The sequence below is a fragment of the Meriones unguiculatus genome, chromosome 1, assembly GCF_030254825.1.
Source record: "Meriones unguiculatus strain TT.TT164.6M chromosome 1, Bangor_MerUng_6.1, whole genome shotgun sequence".
NCBI lineage: Eukaryota > Metazoa > Chordata > Mammalia > Rodentia > Muridae > Meriones > Meriones unguiculatus.
The window spans coordinates 11,243,718-11,260,672 of NC_083349.1; the positions used below are offsets into that span (position 1 = coordinate 11,243,718).

At 44.2% G+C, this 16,955-nt stretch overlaps 1 protein-coding gene across 4 annotated transcripts in view; it reads right to left on the minus strand.

Moving 5' to 3' along the window:
• Dhx32 (DEAH-box helicase 32 (putative)) overlaps window positions 1-16,955 on the minus strand; it is a 60,395-nt gene that overhangs the window by 18,242 nt on the left and 25,198 nt on the right. For all 4 annotated transcript variants that reach the window (XM_021659736.2, XM_060381335.1, XM_021659737.2 and 1 more), the window contains exons 3-4: window positions 6,828-7,021; window positions 302-674 (exon numbers count right to left, since the gene is read on the minus strand). In XM_021659736.2, the coding sequence (XP_021515411.1) occupies window positions 302-674; window positions 6,828-7,021 (567 nt within the window). The remainder of the gene's footprint in view (window positions 1-301; window positions 675-6,827; window positions 7,022-16,955) is intronic.

Consider the following 16,955-nt stretch of genomic DNA (forward strand, 5'->3'; position numbering starts at 1 on the left):
GTGGCCAGCGTGCAGCAGCTGTGCACTGATCGGCTTCCATCAAGCTGGGCCCTGGAGGAGGACCATGTCTCCAAACTCCGCAAGATGCCGCCCCACTCCTGCTCAGCACTGAGAGGTTTGGCAAGGCTTTCAGCACAGGTTTTGTTTATCCTCTCTGCGCTGCAGCTTATGTGTAGACTGAGGTGTGATGGGGTATATTTACGTGCCAGCTTTGCATCAGGAGCCATGAGTTGCTGATTAAAAGCTTCCCAAAGGAAATGCCTTTTGACAACACTTGGTTAGGTGGGAACACTTAACTTACTTGTTCACAGGCCAGGAAGACTACAACATCACCCTTCTCATCCGAGCGGTGGATTTCAAAGATAAGGCGTAAGACAGACTCGAAAGAATCCTTCTGAGCCCCACTAAGGTACACAACCTCCACAGGGTGCTTGTTTTTCACTTCTATGAGAGGCACATTTCCATAGTAGGAACTGAGTTTGCTGATGAGGAGAGGTGCGCAGTTAATTATGAGCTTCAGTTCTGGTCGGGCTAGTAACACATCTTTAAGAAGTCCAAGCAGCACATCAGTTGCCATGCTTCTTTCATGGATGTCATCCAGGATGATGACCCCATAGTTACCCAGAAAAGGATTGGACATCATCTCTCTCTGCAGCATATCATCAGTGCAGTACCTACAAAGAAGACATTCACGGCAGAGAATTCTCATGAAAACCATGTAAAGGACTCCCCAGACTATTCCTGCATGCCCTGCCCTGCCCTTCTTTGTGGCACTGGTTAGATTTTCTTTTTGGAGCCAACATCCCTTTGTGGTGACAGAATCTGTAGGGCCACAACACAAAGCCCCACATAAACACATTTTAAACGTCCTTTGTCCGTGCTTCATGACTCCTCAGGGATCACCAAAGAGCCCCTGGTCAGAGGCCTCTACTTACACAGAGGTCTGTATAACCAATGTTCATCACAACTGAGTGTTCTGTTGTTATCACAAGCTTATGCAAACTCACAGGTTCAAATGATAATAAGTACACTTAAGGATTGCCTTCAGCTTTGTAAACCAAACAGTATTATCATGAAACATCCTTACTGGACAGCTACCTCCCTTCCTGTCATAACTGGAACTCTGGGTACTGGCATACACTTCCCAAGGAGAGAACTCAGGCTCATGACCCATCGGGCCACAAGAAGACTCTCGCTGGGGGTTGCTGGTGGGAAGCTGTGTCACCAGGGGGCTAATATCACTAAGTTTGAAATGTTGCTCAAATAACAGCAAACAGAAGTAGCTACACAGTAACCATCAGCCTTCTTCATTAGTGATTTAATAAAGTTTTCTTCCAGGAGCCTTTGAGATTTGTTGTTGTTTATTTGTTTGTTTGTTGTTTTTTGAGACAGGGTTTCTCTGTGTCGCCTTGGCTACAGAGATCTGCCTGCCTCTGCCTCCCTGAGTGATGGATTACAGGTGTGTGCCCCAGCTGAAATGTTTTTAAAATTAAAAAAAAAAAAAATTAAGGCCCCATTGTAGTGATCCACAACCACAAAGATTTCTTTCTGATACTATTTTATATATGCACACAAATTACTGCTTGAAGAAGGTAGTTTTATGAATCCTCCATCTGTATCAGCACATAAGACTTAGGTTGTCGGATGGGTCTGCTGGCAATGCTGGCCCTTGGCTGACGTGTGGCTTAAATTTGTGGAGAGCTTCCACCCGGCCCAAACTGACAGGAAACTGCCTCAGCTCAGGGCTCGTGTGAACATGTGCCTTCCTCTGGGGGGGTCTGCAGGCTTGGGACAAAGCATGCTTACTGCCCAGCTGCTAGTCACGACCCTGGGCACTGAGTCCTGTTGCATTTCCCTGGCAGGACACTTTACACATGTTACAGCTCACTGCTGGGGAATTGCAGCATGTTTAGCTTGCGGGAGTGGGGACAGACTTGTTTGTTTGAGATAGGGTTTCTCTGTGTTAACAGCCTTGACTGTCCTGGAACTCTAGACCAGGCTGACATTGAACTCAGAGATCCGCCTTGCTCTGCCTCCCAAATGCTAGTGGGATTAAAGGTGTGCACCACCCCACCCAGCTCAAAGGGACAGACTCTTGAAGCTTGCCCCCACTTTCCTCTGAGGGTCACCCTATTCACTGTTTCACTTGGCTGACTTTGCCTGCCTTCACTCTGGAGGAGACTGTGCTGTGAATGCAGTGAAGCTCTGGACAACCCAAACCTGGTGGACCTGAGGACTCCTGACAGTGCTCAGTACCCTTTCAAGGGAGAACAGAGAGAATGAAAGCAAGCAAACATTTCCCTTTAGTTCCTGCCATGTTTGGGCCCTGGATCAATATATATATTTCTCATTTAACCTTCACAATAAACCCCAAGGGTCCATGTTGCCCCTCATATTTATGAATGAAGAAAATGGGTCAACATTCTAAGTACTCTGGCAAGAGCCACCAAGCTGGGGTCAAGTTCAAGGTTTGTTTTTATTTTTTATTTATTTGTTTTTTGAGGCAGGGTCTCACTATGTAGCCATGGCTTGCCTAGAACTCACAGGTTAACTTCAAACTTTCTACCACACACAAGAATTAAAAGGGTTAAGACTTGAACCAAATCGATTTATCATATCTGAGGCCATTATCAAATCAGAGGCTGCTTCCTCAGTCTCCAGAGTTTGGTGGTAAGATTTTAGATTTGGCACATGTCTGTAATCCCAGCACTCAGGGAGGCAGAGGCAGGAAGATCCTCATGAGCTGGACGCCATCCTGGTCTACAAATTGAGTCCAGGACAGCCAAGGCTACACAGAGAACCCCTGCCTAGAAAAACAACAACAACAACAACAAAAAAAAAAAAAAAAAAAAAAGGAAAGAAAAGAAAAGATTTGATTTTAGATTTGGTTCTTCTCACTTTATGAGATCAAAGCTTTACCCTCTGCCTTTCTGTTCATACAGACTCATCCTGTGTCTTACCAAATGAGCAGTATCAATATCAAATTGTGGGTCATTCCTAAGGAAAAATGATCAAGCCCAGGAGTGGAATTTTCCAGGGTACAATATTATTTCATTTTATACAAGATGCAGATAATGCATCCAAAAATCTAGCCTTCTGGGTATCTTCTGTAGAGGTTAACTAGGACACAGTGATCTAAGCTACTTTTACCCTATTTCAAAGCGAATTCTGCTCCTTTCATGTCACAAATACAATTTTATTCCTTTTCAGTAAAACACAGCTGAGCACCTATCTAGTCACTACTCAGCTAATCTCAAAGCCATGTGTCCAGTAAAGTGGAGGAGGCATGAGTTATGTAAATATATCCAGGCTTAGTTAAAAGGGGAAATTGGTGGCCTATTTAAAACTCTGCTACACTCAGCATGATGACTCAATACTTAAAGAATCACAAATCTTCAGCCTTTCCCCCACAATACAAAAGTCTCTCTCTCAATTTCTGTCTCTCTGTCTCTCTCTCTCTGTCTTTCTCTCTCCCTCCCTCCTTCCCCTCCTTCACTCACCATGTAGCCCTGGCTGGCTTAGAGCTCACTATGTGAACTACCCTGGCCTCAGAGATCCACCTGCTTCTTGAGTTCTGGGATTAAAGGTGTATGCCACCAAGCCTGGCAAGATTCATTTCTCATTTTCACATAAATAAGATTCCACGTGAAAAACACTTAAAAAATTTTGTTGTCATGGTAACTACACAGATGTGCTGTCAGTGTGGTAGGTAATGCAACACAGTCAGCACCTTAAATTCTCAAGGCTGGTAAGGGCCAAGAATAACATATTAAAAAGTTGTATTATATTTGTACCTTCTAAAATGTTTTATTGAATTTGACTCTAGTGAAAGGTAAGAACTCTTCAGTTATGAAAACTGGAGAGGTTTAAGATCCACACCTGCTACACAGAGACCCACTGCATAGGAGATTAATTGCACAGGAGACCCAATGCACAAGAGATTCTCTGCACAGGAGACCCACTGCAAAGGAGATTCAAACTACAAGAGACACACTGCACAGGAGATTTATTGCATAGAAGACACAATGCACAGGCGACTGGCATGCAGAGAAGAAAGTGCTTTCAGGTATGCAGTGCTTAGGTGTCTACTATCTGGAAATGCCAGAAAAAGAACTAAATTGTTTGTTTTTTAATACCATTTAAAAAGAAGCATAAGAGACTCTACCCAGTCGGGTATCAAAGCAGATGCTGAGACTCACAGCCAAACTTTGGGCAGAGTGAAGGGAATCATATGAAAGAAGGGGGGATGAAAGACCTGGAGGGGACTGGAGCTCCACAAGGAGAGCAACCGAACCAAAAAATCTGGCCATAGGGGTCTTTTCTGAGGCTGATACTCTAACCAAGGACTATGCTGGAGATAACCTAGAACCCCTGCACAGATGTAGCCCATGGCAGCTCTGTCTCCCAGTGGGTTTTTTAGTAAAGGGGAACAGGGGCTGTCTCTGACAGGAACTCAGTGGCTGGTTCTTTGATCACCTCCCCCTAAGGGAGGGTGCAGCCTTCCTAGGCCACAGAGGAAGACAATGCAGCCAGTCCTGATGAGACCTGATAGGCCAGGATCGGATGGAAGGGGAGGACACCACCCCATCAGTGGACTAGGGGAGGGGCATGGGAGGAGAAGAGAGAGGGAGGGCGGGATTTGGAGGGATAAGGGGGGAGGTTACAGCTGGGATACAAAGTGAACAAATTGTAATAAATAAAAAAAAACAAATAAAATTAAAAAAAAAAAGAAAAAAAAGCATAAGAACTAGGCATGATGACCAAAGCCTTTAATCCCAGCACTTAGGGAGCCAGAGGCAGTTGGATCAGTGTGAGTTTCAGGCCAGCCTGGTCTCCAAAGTCCAGGACAGCCAAGGCTATACACAAAGAAACTCTATTTTGAAAACAAAAAAAGAAGTGAAAGGAAGGAAGGAAGGAGAAATTACCTTTACCAGGTATCTATGATATGTCCAGTAGGGTTACAAAGAAAAAAAAAAAAGATAATCCTGGATACAGAAGACTAGAGTCTCTACTTAGTAACTGCCGTCAAAGCTTCTGGTTGAAGGGCTGGCAAAGCAGCCCAGTAGTAGAGCACTTGCCTGACATGGGCAAGGCGCGGGTCAAGCATCGCCAAGAAACATCTTTGGTTTAGACTGCCATTCAATGTGAGAGCACTCAAAATCAGCTCGTATATCTCTCCAGGAAAATGAACTGGTTCTGGGAACAATTCTAAAGATATAATTACAGATTTAACTATAATCATAAACTAGCCACCACCCACACTGTGCTTTGGGCATATCTACTCAGCCATTTAGTCCTTGCAACACCCCTCTGGACAGCCACTGGTTTTATGGATGAGAAGGCCTGAGAGCTCTGGGACGGAACCTACGCAGAGTCCCTCTAGAAAGTGGCAGATACTGGTTGTGCAGCCAGCCGCGTGGCCTCCTAGGCAGAGAGGACTCTGGGAGGAAAGCAGGTATTATTCGCTTCTATTGTGGCGGCTTTTCAATCTGTGGGCCACCGAGAGGCTCAGACCCTACTCTGTGTCCTGCCAACAAGTTCTTACAGTGAAGATAGGGAAACGAAAGGATGGGCAGCAGAGGACAGAACCTGCTGCAGAGGAGCCAGAACATCCCATCTACAGGAGCCACAGCTTACCCCAGTCCCAGGGCTCCCGCTCAGAACACAGAAACTCAGCACTTCCTCTGCTGACAGCATCCAGTGCTTAAAAGAATCCCATGAAAACCAAGTCCAGAACACACAGATGTTTAAAAAGGCACATTCTGCTACACTCTTAAAATGATAGTGGATCCCACTATAATATAATGGATCCCTTTGTGACTTTCTCAATAATAATAATAATTTAAGATTATGATTCCACATCCATTAACATGAAAGCTGTTACAGCTGAGAGTTCTTGCCAAAGGCTTTCAAGTCTAGATGCAGTGACTACAGAGCTTAGTTGAAGCCACTATTCAATTAAAACAGGATCTCTTGAGCTTCTAGAGGGAAAGACAGTGCCCAGGGCTCCTGAAACCCCAAAGGTGGTCACCTCTGGCTATAAGCAGCTTTGGCCACTCCTTGCAAAATTGGAATAGGCACAGGCACTGGCACTGTCTATGAGGGTGACATAAAACTATGTAGAGAAGCCCTGGCCCTGGGAAGCTACTTTTCCAGTTCCCCCACTTCATTGTTCTCTTTCACATTTCTTTTTCCTTTATATCAAGCTCTCAGAAGCCTGTTAAAGAAAGCTAAACACAAACATCCGACAACATAACTTACTGCAGCTTCAATGACTTCAATGAATAGCTAAGAAACATACCCGCAGCCTTGTGGAGACTGAGAAGGGAAGCCCCGTCAGAGCAATGCTCACCCCCTACCAGGTCAGGGAAGCCTCCCTGGTGCAGGTGGCCCTTGCCCTGAGTTCTGAGTGATGAGAAAGAACTGGCCAATCCTGGAAGAGGCACAGACAGGCCGAATACAGTGCTGGGGAGACAGTATAAGGCACTGACAGGTGGAAGCATGGATCACTCAGAGCCACATGGCTGCACACAGCCACTGGCAATGGACTCACCAGGAGGTACAGCTCTCTAGGTACAAGATGGAAGGAGGTCTTGAGTGAAACTAACAAGTTGTAATTTTCTCCCTGAGGACTATAATCATGGAAGTTTAGACAAGAAACAGCGGAGGATACCAGGGAGGAAAACAAGGGGTGTGTGTCAGGCTAGAGAGAGCAGTTATTACACCATGGGTACTTGAGATGTAGAAGGCAAGGCTAACACCCTTTGAACACTATAGAAGCCAAGCCAGGAGGAGCCTAGGCCAAGATGAAGTGCCTGCATACAAACCTCAGGATTGTTTCAGTGGTGCAGCAGTTCTCAAAAGGAATCACATAGCCAACTTCGTGACCAATATTAACGTCCATTTCGTCGGCTACCCGGAGGGCCAGCTGGACCGCCGTCTGCTTGTGGACCTGTGTGCATATCACGCCCCCGTGCTGGTAGTGGACGGAAAGGCAATATTCAGCACACCACTGAGGAACCTTTGACAGGGAAAAATGACACATGATCAGCCCCTGCTAGGAAAGATAGTCAAACTCCATACACAGAGGAGCAGCTCTCCCTCACAGCTGGCTTCATGGTCTCTGAAACCTTTTTAACCAGCTCATTACCAGCAGACTGTATTAAGCCTTATTAGTGGAGCTCTGAACAATCAAAACTATGAACTTTAATCACTAATAAATGGCATTAAGGGAATGTGGGTGTTATTAGAAATTGGAAACCATGAAGTTTTGGCTCACTGATTTTAGAAAGGCAGTTAATGACATGAAAAAAATGTTTAAGCCTGTATCTCTTAAGTTTTTAGAGACTTACTGTTTTATGTGTGTGAGTATTTTGCTCGTGTATGTGCGCCATAAGCATTCAGTGCCCTCAGAGGCCAAGAGAGGGAGCTGGGTCTCCGAGAACCAGAGCTACAGACGGCGCCAGGAACAGAACGGCCAGGTCCCCTTCAGGTGTAGCAAGTGCTCTAATCTGATGAGCAGTCTCTCCAGCTGCAACCTATGCCAGTTTTGAAAGACTCATGCAGTGGCAAATTACTTTTTTTTCTGGTAATAAGAAGGCCCCATCAAAATTACAACTTCACATAAGGTATTATGTTTTAAAGAATGTAATATTAAATAGCACTTAAATAAAAAGCAGCACCTCAAAATTAAAGCATTTCTACTTAAATTTAAGCAATCATAACAATATCCAAATGGGCCTACTTAACATGAGTCTACTAGTGAAAGCTAAAATACTCTGTCAATTTATTATCTGAATGCTATTAAAAATCAACCCAGTGAGATAACCAACAAACTTGCCAAGAGCCAACTTCAAGCAAAGCTGCTCTTCAGCCATTTTATTTTCAAAATCCTTTTATCTAAAATGTGTTATATAACTGGAGAGATGGCTTATTAGCTAAAAGCATTGGCTGCCCTTCCCAGAGGACCTGGGTTCAATTCCCAATATCCCCACATCCCCACTGTGGCTCACAACTGTCTGCAGTTCTAGTTCCAGGAAAATATGGTGCACTCTTCTGACCTCCATGGGCACCATGCACGTGGTACAGAGATAAGCACACAGGCAACACACACACACACACTATAAAATAAAATAAATTAAAAATAAAATGTGTTCTGATCAACTGAGCTTTAATCAAGTTCATTTGTGCTAGAATTACAGTAGAAGGTACCAAATTAATCTTGTCCACTATAAGGCACCGTTAATAAATTATGCTTTGGTACATGCATTAAACGAACAGTCCAAGGGTGGGCTGTTTTATTTTGTTTTGTTTCTCTGTGTACCCTGGCTATCCTAGAACTCACTCTGTAGACCGGGCCAGTGCTGAACTCACAGAGATCCACCTGCCTCCGCCTTCCTTCTGAGTGCAGTGCTCAAAGATTCAAAGAAGTGTGCCACTGCTGCCCAGTCCAAGGGTGTTTTTAAAAAACTGATCCAGGTAGTAAAAACCTGTTAACATTTTAAAATTATCTTGAGGGTTGCTACTGAGACACACATCAGGAAATTGCTATAGGAACTTGAAAGTGTTAGCAATTCCAAAATGAGCCACATATTTGCCATGTCTAAATGCAGAAACATAATCCTTCTACATTAAGGGGCCAGCCTTGTCAGGAAGACTATCAGTCGTTATTCACTAACTATTTTGTTCTATGAAAGAAAGTTTAAGCCACTGCACTGAAGAAATAAAAATCACGGCATAACTCAGAAAACAGCCAGGCACCCGGAGAGTCCCAGGTTGACTGGTTAATGATCTGTAACATAGAAAGCAGTTTTCCTATGCTTTATTTTCCTTATCTGTGAAAGAATTAACTGAACAGACCAGGCTGACCCCTTGTCTGCATATCCTTCATTTTCTCCAAGGCTCACCGCTGCCCCCTCTGAGGTAAATTATATCCTGTAGTGCTGACGATTAACAGCTGGCAGACTCGGGGTAGGGGTGGAGAGTTGGGGCGGTACTTGTCATCTCAGAGCCACAGGCTCCTCATCTCCTCTCTCCCTGTCTCCCTCCCCAGCAGACAATGAGCAGTGAGTACAGAGAGCCAGATTCTTCATCACCAAGTTATCTCAGTTATCAGTTAATAGATGTTAACTGAGCAAAACAATTTCTTATATTTTTCCAGAAATATTTCTATGATCCTAAATAGTCTATCTTGATTTTTTCAAAATCACTAGCCTAAATAGAAATTCACATAAAATTCTGTTTCCTTCATTCCTTGATGTAATGGTTAAAACCTTCATGGTCAACTTGATGGGATTTTAAATCACCCAGAGCCATGTCTGTCACGGCATTCGAGGAAGGATTAGTGGAGGAGGAAAGATTCAAATGTGTGCAGAGGATCATTCTTATAGACTGGGGCCCTAGACAGAATTAAAAAAGGAAACACAGGGGCCAGGGTACACTTTAATTCTGTCCTAGACAGAATTAAAAAAGAAACACAGGGGCCAGGGTACACTTTACTCCACGGGTGACGTGCCTGTTGTGTGTACATGAGGACCTGCACACATGTGGAAAAGTAATGCCAGCTACGGACTCGGACAGGCCTCCCAGGGTGCTCACTGGCCAGTCTAGCTGAATCAGCAAGCTCCAGGTTCCTTGAGATACCCTTTCTTAAAATATAAGATGTAGAGTAATTGAAGGCGATTCCTGATGTTGGCTTCCACAATGTTTGCATATCTGCACATGTACATTAAAAACAAAAGAAACAAAAGGAAGAGAACTGACATCAAGATCCAGGTCTCTCCAACCCTGACTGTGAACAGATATGATCAGCCAAGCTCCTGTCACCTTAAGCTGAAATAAATCACACCCTTAAGCTGCCTTTATCAGGTGTTCTATCAAGCAGCAAAAAGGTAACTAACTACCTAACAAATAATTTTTATCCTTGTCAGATCCCTCCCTTTAAAATTGATTTCTCTTGCCAGGGTCCTCTACTTAGGGTTGCTAGTCAAGATCTCAGACAGGATTTTTATGAAAACTGATTAAAGTAACATTTTGAGGCAGGAGGTGGTGGCCTTTAAACCCAGGATTCAGGAGGCAGAGACAAGTGAATCTCTGAATTTGGGGCCAGCTTGGCCTACAGAGCGAGTTCCAGGATGCACAAGGCTACAACAGAGAAACCCCGTCTAGAAAAAGAAAAAAAAAGTACTATTTTGAATCTTTTGTCTCCCCATAGACTGGAAAATCCATACTTAATATTCAAGAAGGTCCTAACACACAGTGAGGCTAACACATATTTAAACACTGTGAGACTCTGGTGATCAAGAAGATGGGTCTCTGCTCTCTCAGTGCTTACGCACAGCCTGGTTGGGCATCAAAGGACATTATAATGATGGGTAAGGGGAATGAGCCTAGGCTGGGGACTCAGCGCCAAATAAAAGTGAGGGCCATTTATCACAAAGGACAACAAACAAAAGCCTCTAAGAGACTCGGTATGCTCGGGAAAGAGACAAATATTCCATGATTCCTCACTGAAACACTGGGGTAATGGGTAATTAACATGAACAGCACCTGAGCAAGTAAGGTAAGCTGCATGAAGCGGCTTTGGAGCAGCAAGGGAGTCAGGCATGTGGCAGGGAGGGAGAAAACTCTCAGAAAGTCAGGAAGCTGGTCACTATCATGGTGACTGATGGCCAGAAGGCAGGAGGGGGTGTACCTCTCAGAGCCACTGAAGAGCAAGCCGGGGTTCTAAGGCAGAGGAGGAGAGGGTGGCTCTAAAGTTTCAGAGCTGAAAGGAACCTCAGGAAGCAATAGCCTTGGAGCTGAGAAGCGTCTTTCCATAGTCAAGTAAAACCCCCAGTGATGGAGGGAACACACACTTGCTTTGCTCAGAGTAGAGATGTTTACTTAGCAATCAAACTGACAACCGAGCGGACACTGCAACTGATTACAGAGCCTGGAAGATGTGTCTGTGACATGTGGGTAATAACAGTAAACCTTGTAACTGCAGGCTACGATATTCTCTCTCAGAACACAAAAGGGAGGAGTCCTGGTGTTAGGATTCCTATCCTCATTGCCCCATTACTCTAGGCTAGCAGGTCTCAACCTGGAGTCTGTGACCTCTTTGGGTCAAATAACCCTTTCACAGGGGTCCCTAGGACCAAAGGAAAACACAGATATTTACGTTATGATAAGTAGTTACGAAGCAACAATGAGAATAACTTCATGGTTGGGGTCACTACAACAGGAGGAACTGGATTGAAGGGTCGCAGCCCAGCAGGTTGAGAACCACTGTTCTAGGGGAACCAGGGGCCACTCTGAAGTGTAAGTTCTTGGCAAATGTCAAGTATTCCTGAAAAATAGGAGTCAGAAAAAGCTGGAAGTCTGGCCACTTAATAACACCAAGGGATAGAAGGAGTACTTTCCAAGAAAGCTTTGTATCTGTTTCTGTGCTGGTGAACATTTTGCCTACTGCTATGGTTCGGGCTCCTTGTTTGAATCTGTCATCGCTACAGGCAATGCTCACCCAGGGGCTTTTCACTGTCTGGAGAGGACCCTTACATGGTCATCTCACAACCACCTGCGGGACAGAGGTCTCAGCCCTCCTTGCAGTTTTTCTTTGGAAGGTCCTTCCCCACCACATGTCATCTGTGGGCAGGCTAGGAGCCGAGTTGGATCTGTGAGAACCACAGGCACGCAGAGAGCTACTACAGCTTTCCAGCGCCTGCTGGGCTTGCTCTCTTTGGGGAAAGTGAATTTTTTTTTTAAAGATTTATTTTATTTTATGAATATGAGTGTACTATCTGCATGTACACCTGAATGCCAGAAGAGGGCATCAGATGCCAGTATAGATGGTTGTGAGCCACCATGTTGTTGACTAGGAATTAAACTCAGGACCTCTGGAAGAACAGATAGTGCTCTTAACCGCTGAGCCATCTCTCCAGCCTGGAAGGTGAATTCTGAGACACTGTGTGACAACAAGGACACTAAGATGTGGTAAAAGCTGTGTAGTGTAGTGGGGAGAAAATAGGAAAGTGCTCCTTTACCACATAAATAGGAAAACTCTTTTCAAAACAGTTTATCTGGAGTCTAGTAGCAGATAACACCCATGTCCAGATACCTGGTCTAGAAATTCTCAGCAGCTGGAAATCAACTATTCAGAACCCAGCTACCAAAATATATTTTCATAATCCATTTTCTAAAAGCCATAAAAGCCATCACAGGGAAGCATGCCTTCTCTGCTCATAGCCTCACCGGCTTCCAGGACTCCTGGAGCAGGAGCAAGTGTCAGGGTAGATGGCAGTGCTGTGTGTCTCCTGCCTTGAGGGCAATGAGAAGGGGCGGTAACCCTAATCCTCATCCGGTCTGTGGCATTACTGACTGGTGCTCTTTCCCAGTGCAAATTCAGGAGGTAAAACAAAAATGTTCCAGTCCTCATGCTTAACAGCATGGCACATACAAGAGCCCCGCCTGCAGGATTCTAGGACTTACGGTCAGCTGCACAGATCTACAAGAATCTACCAGCCACATCCAGATCAGAACCTAGAGCTCCAGCACTGGGTATGACCTCATCGCCGCTAATCTGACAGGACGACATCCACAGGAGCAGTGCTGGTGTGGCCCTTTCTGTCAACTGCCACAGAGAGCTTAGCCCTACCAAATACTGGGAAAAGGCTCTTTTGAGAGAAAAGGATCACTGTTCCATGAAACACTTCCTGGACCTCAGATCCCCAAACCCTTGCTGATATCTCTATCCTGTACAGGAAAATCCTCTTTCATGTCTTCTCCTAGAGTCCCAAGGACATCAATCCCGAAGAGCATCAGTCTCTTCAGTATCAAGGTAATCACAGACTTCCTTTCTCCAAAGGAGTCCTAAGGACTGGCAATCTACCCAAAGATGAGAGCTTCTTCACATGATCCCTGCAAAGGGGCCACAGGGTTGACTCCCAAAGCAGCACATTCTGCCAGATGCCAACCAATAAGTCAGAATATTTCACCATGGAGGGTGCTTGTGAATTTCGAGTCATACATCCCACTAGTTTGGCTTTGCGTGTGCATAGGTCAAATCTACCGGCAGAGAATGGTGAACAAGGATGGCCAGCCAGGACTAGAGACATTTAAAGTCACCAGTGTCTTAAACTAAATCTTACCTGTTTTGTGCTTAGTCATGCCATTGACCCATCTGACTCATGGGGGATTAGGGTAAAAACCAAGAAGACACAGCAGGCAGTTCTAGAAATGCTTCTCCTCCCTTCTGGCTTTCCTAAAACTATCCCAAAACAGTGATAGAAAGAGGCTCCTTAGATGGATGAGAAATGTCTTTGTCTTCCCAGGGCAGTTTCTAAACAGCCTCCTTAACATCTACACCAGAAAGGGACGGCAGTGTTAAGAGCTTTGGCTCTAAAGATAGGTTTTTCTTTGGAAGACTTAAAACTGTGGGGAACAAGCAGAGTCTTGGAAACAAAACAAAACAAGTTACTTTCAGAATTTAGAAAACAACAAACGAATATATCCATTTCTATTTATTTGAATACAATTTGATTTCTCTAAACCAGAAAGACCCTGCCTTCCTACTTAACAGAACAAAAGCACAGCTTACTTAAATGATTAAGTTAAAAATGGTGCGACCCCAGCACTCAGGAAGTGGAGGCAGGAGGAGCAGAAGTTCAAGGTCCTTCTTGGCTGGCTACATAGTAAATTCGAGACCAGGCTGGGATACTTAGAGAAGCTATCTCAAACAAACAAGACTTTTTAAGTGGCAAAAAAAAAAAAAACAAAAAAAAAAACCATATGTTACCCACTTATGGCGACTGTTACAACAATTACATAATATATAGCGATTCTTGCTCTTAATGCTCACAATTCCTAAAGAAATGAGAGAAGCAGCAACTCTGAAATGGTAAGTATTGTGAGACTGAACAAGGAAAGGGAGATATAAATAACAAGAGCTGGATTGCTGAGAAAAAAAAATGTTATAGAAAACGGGAAAGCTACAATGAGAGCAGAGCTGACGTGGTTGCAGCCAATTGATATGAACACATCCTGATATAGGGAGATAAATATAAAAGATGAACAAATGGAAATATACAAAAGTGTATAGAGAAAGAGACGCACGCAGAGAAAGATGGAGGTAGGATGAAAAGATGGAATTGGTGGGGATACTTGTAAATCATATTTACTTCCTTGCTCTTCCTACTGGGAATGGTCCAGAGGCACCTCTGCTGTTCAGGTCCCAATTGAAATGCAGTCCGTCTGCTGAAGAAACTAGGGCTCCTTGAGAAGAATAGCCGTTTCCTAGGCTGGCACAGGGAATGTGCTAGGGGGGCCTAGAACATCTTCCTCTGGGAGCAACAGAGCACACAAGGACAATGCAAGTGGAGTGATAGGAGCCATTTCTGAGGTGTTTCAACTTGTCACATCAGGACAAATTGAGCAACACAGAGAATGGAATAAATAAATTATATTAAGAATAGAAAGCTAAGCCAGGTGTGGTGGCTCAAACCTAGAACCCCAGCATTTAGGAGGCTGAGGCAGGAAGATTGTTGGAGAGTTCAAGGTGAATATGGGCTACAGAATAAGACCCAGTTTCAAAAAAAGGCCAAGCATGATGACACATACCTTTAATCCTAGCAGCTGGGAAGTAGGAGGATATATGTGAGCTCAAGGGCAGCCTGGTTAGCTTATTAAGTTCCAGGGCAGTTAGGACTACAAACACAAACTCTGTCTCAAAAAACAAACAAACAAACAAAACAAAACAAAAGGTAAGAAATCAAAAGCTGACTCTTCAAGAATCTGAGACGATCAACTCAAAGGCAGAATTAGAGAGAGCACTGCTAGCTGCCACCAGGCATGCCAGACTTAGGGGGCCACTGCCAGGCTGCCACCAGTGCAAGGTGGACATCCCAAAGCAGAGCAGGCCACACTGTGTGCTAATGTGTGACAAGGCATGGCCCTCACACAGTCTTCGAGACCACGAGGGGAAACATCAACTTTACAACTGAGAACCAGGCAGGTGCAGTCTCTCTGAGTGATCACATTCAACATCGCAGCCTGAAAGACGCTTGCTGCTCCTCCTGAGAGCATACAGAGAAAGCACCAGTGAAAAGCCAACTCCATGAAAGCCAGCTCTATGGCAGCCCTCCTGCCGTAGGCAGAGCCCGAACCAACCCAAGGACACCTCAGACACCATCCAAGTTTGATAGAACTCACTGTGCCCTGAAAACGCCAACGTCATGAAGGACAGAGGAGACGCTGTTTCAACCCAAAGGGGTTTTTAACTGACAGTGAGACACAGCGTGATTCTGGATCTGTTTTGGAGGGTGACTTTAACGTTTTTATGGCACCCCACCTCGTCAATATGAATGCCCAGAAACTAGGAAGAAGCGGGCATCAGAACTCTACTCCCTTTTCTGATACTTATTGTTTGGTGGGAGAAGGGCAGCACGCCTCCTCCTCCCTCCTCCCTGTGATAGAGTCTTGTTGTGAAGCCCTTGCTGGCCTGCGGCTGCTCATCCTTCTTCAGCAGCGGCTCAGCAAGTACTTAGATGACAGGCATGCACCAAGCCTGGCTTTGCCAACTTATTCTTGTCTTCCTTTGAGACAGGGTTTCTCTCTGTAGCGCTGGCTGTTCTAGCTCACTCTGTAGTCCAGGCTGGCCTCAAATGAGAGATCCACCTGCCTCTGCCTCCTGAGTGCTCCGATTAAAGGTGTGCATCACCAGGCCTCAATTTAGTCTTCAAAGATACAAAACAATTAAATTTCTATTGTACAGTTTCTGAGATCATCCATTCCATATCCATTCTTTTTCTTTTCCTTTTTTTAAAAAAAAATCTGAACTCAATGTTTTTAAAGATTTTATAAATTTTAGGATACTAATGTAAAAATATCACTCTGAAATCAGAATTATTTTTATAATTGAAAACGTATTAAATAAAATATCATATTTGTCATAAAAATAGAAGAAAAAAGGTACAGAACAGGGGTTAGAGAGATGGCTCAGGGGTAAAGATAGCCTCTTTCGGAGGATCCTCTTTCAGAGGATCAGAGCTTGGTTCCCAGACTCACACTGGGCAGCTCACAACCACCTATAACTTCAGCTCTCTTTTGGCTTCGAAGGGCACACAGACACACACACAAACACAAACACACAAACAAGTAAAAAGTAGCTGGGTGGAGCGGTACAGGTACACACCTTTAATCCTACCACTCAGGAGGCAGAGGATGGTGGATCTTTGAATTCAGGGCCAGGGTGGTCTACATAATGAGGCCAGCCAACAGTTACATAGAGATCCTTTCTTAAAACACATACACACACACACACACACACACACACACACTTGATAAAACTTTAAAGTTTTAAAATATAAATGTGTGTGTTCACACCTGAGAGTTGGGGGAGAGAATACTGAATTAAATTGTCTTTGGGGAGTCAGGAGACAGCTGTGGAAAACATCTGTACTATTACTGAGAGTTCTTCATCCATCTGAAATAAACACAATAAATGTAACAAGATTTTAAAATGATAAATTTTAAAATAAAATAAAATTATTTCTCCAAAGAAACCAGAAAAAAAAATTTAGTTCTTATAATGAATTAAACTGAAATAAAAATAACTCATCAGAGTGACTAAGAACTCATAATAAACTCTTGACACTGGCTATTATAAACCAGATAGAAACCATCAGTGCCCAGCCCTCTTGCCAAAGCACATTTAAGGCCAAGTGGAAGAGGCAGGAATAGTGTGGGCGTTATTTTCAACCAACTCAGGAGACTGCAATTTGAGCCAGCAAAGGCTTCCGGGCCACAGTTCTATCATCTGAAACTCTGTGCTCTTTTACTAGATAATCTCCATGCTCTATTCTTATTGTTTCAGTATAAGAAGCTACAATGTAAAACACAGACCTCACTTGAGTCAAAAGCTGAAGTTCAAACACAACGAAGGGACAGGAAGTATTCAGTATCTATCTTTGGAGCCGAGG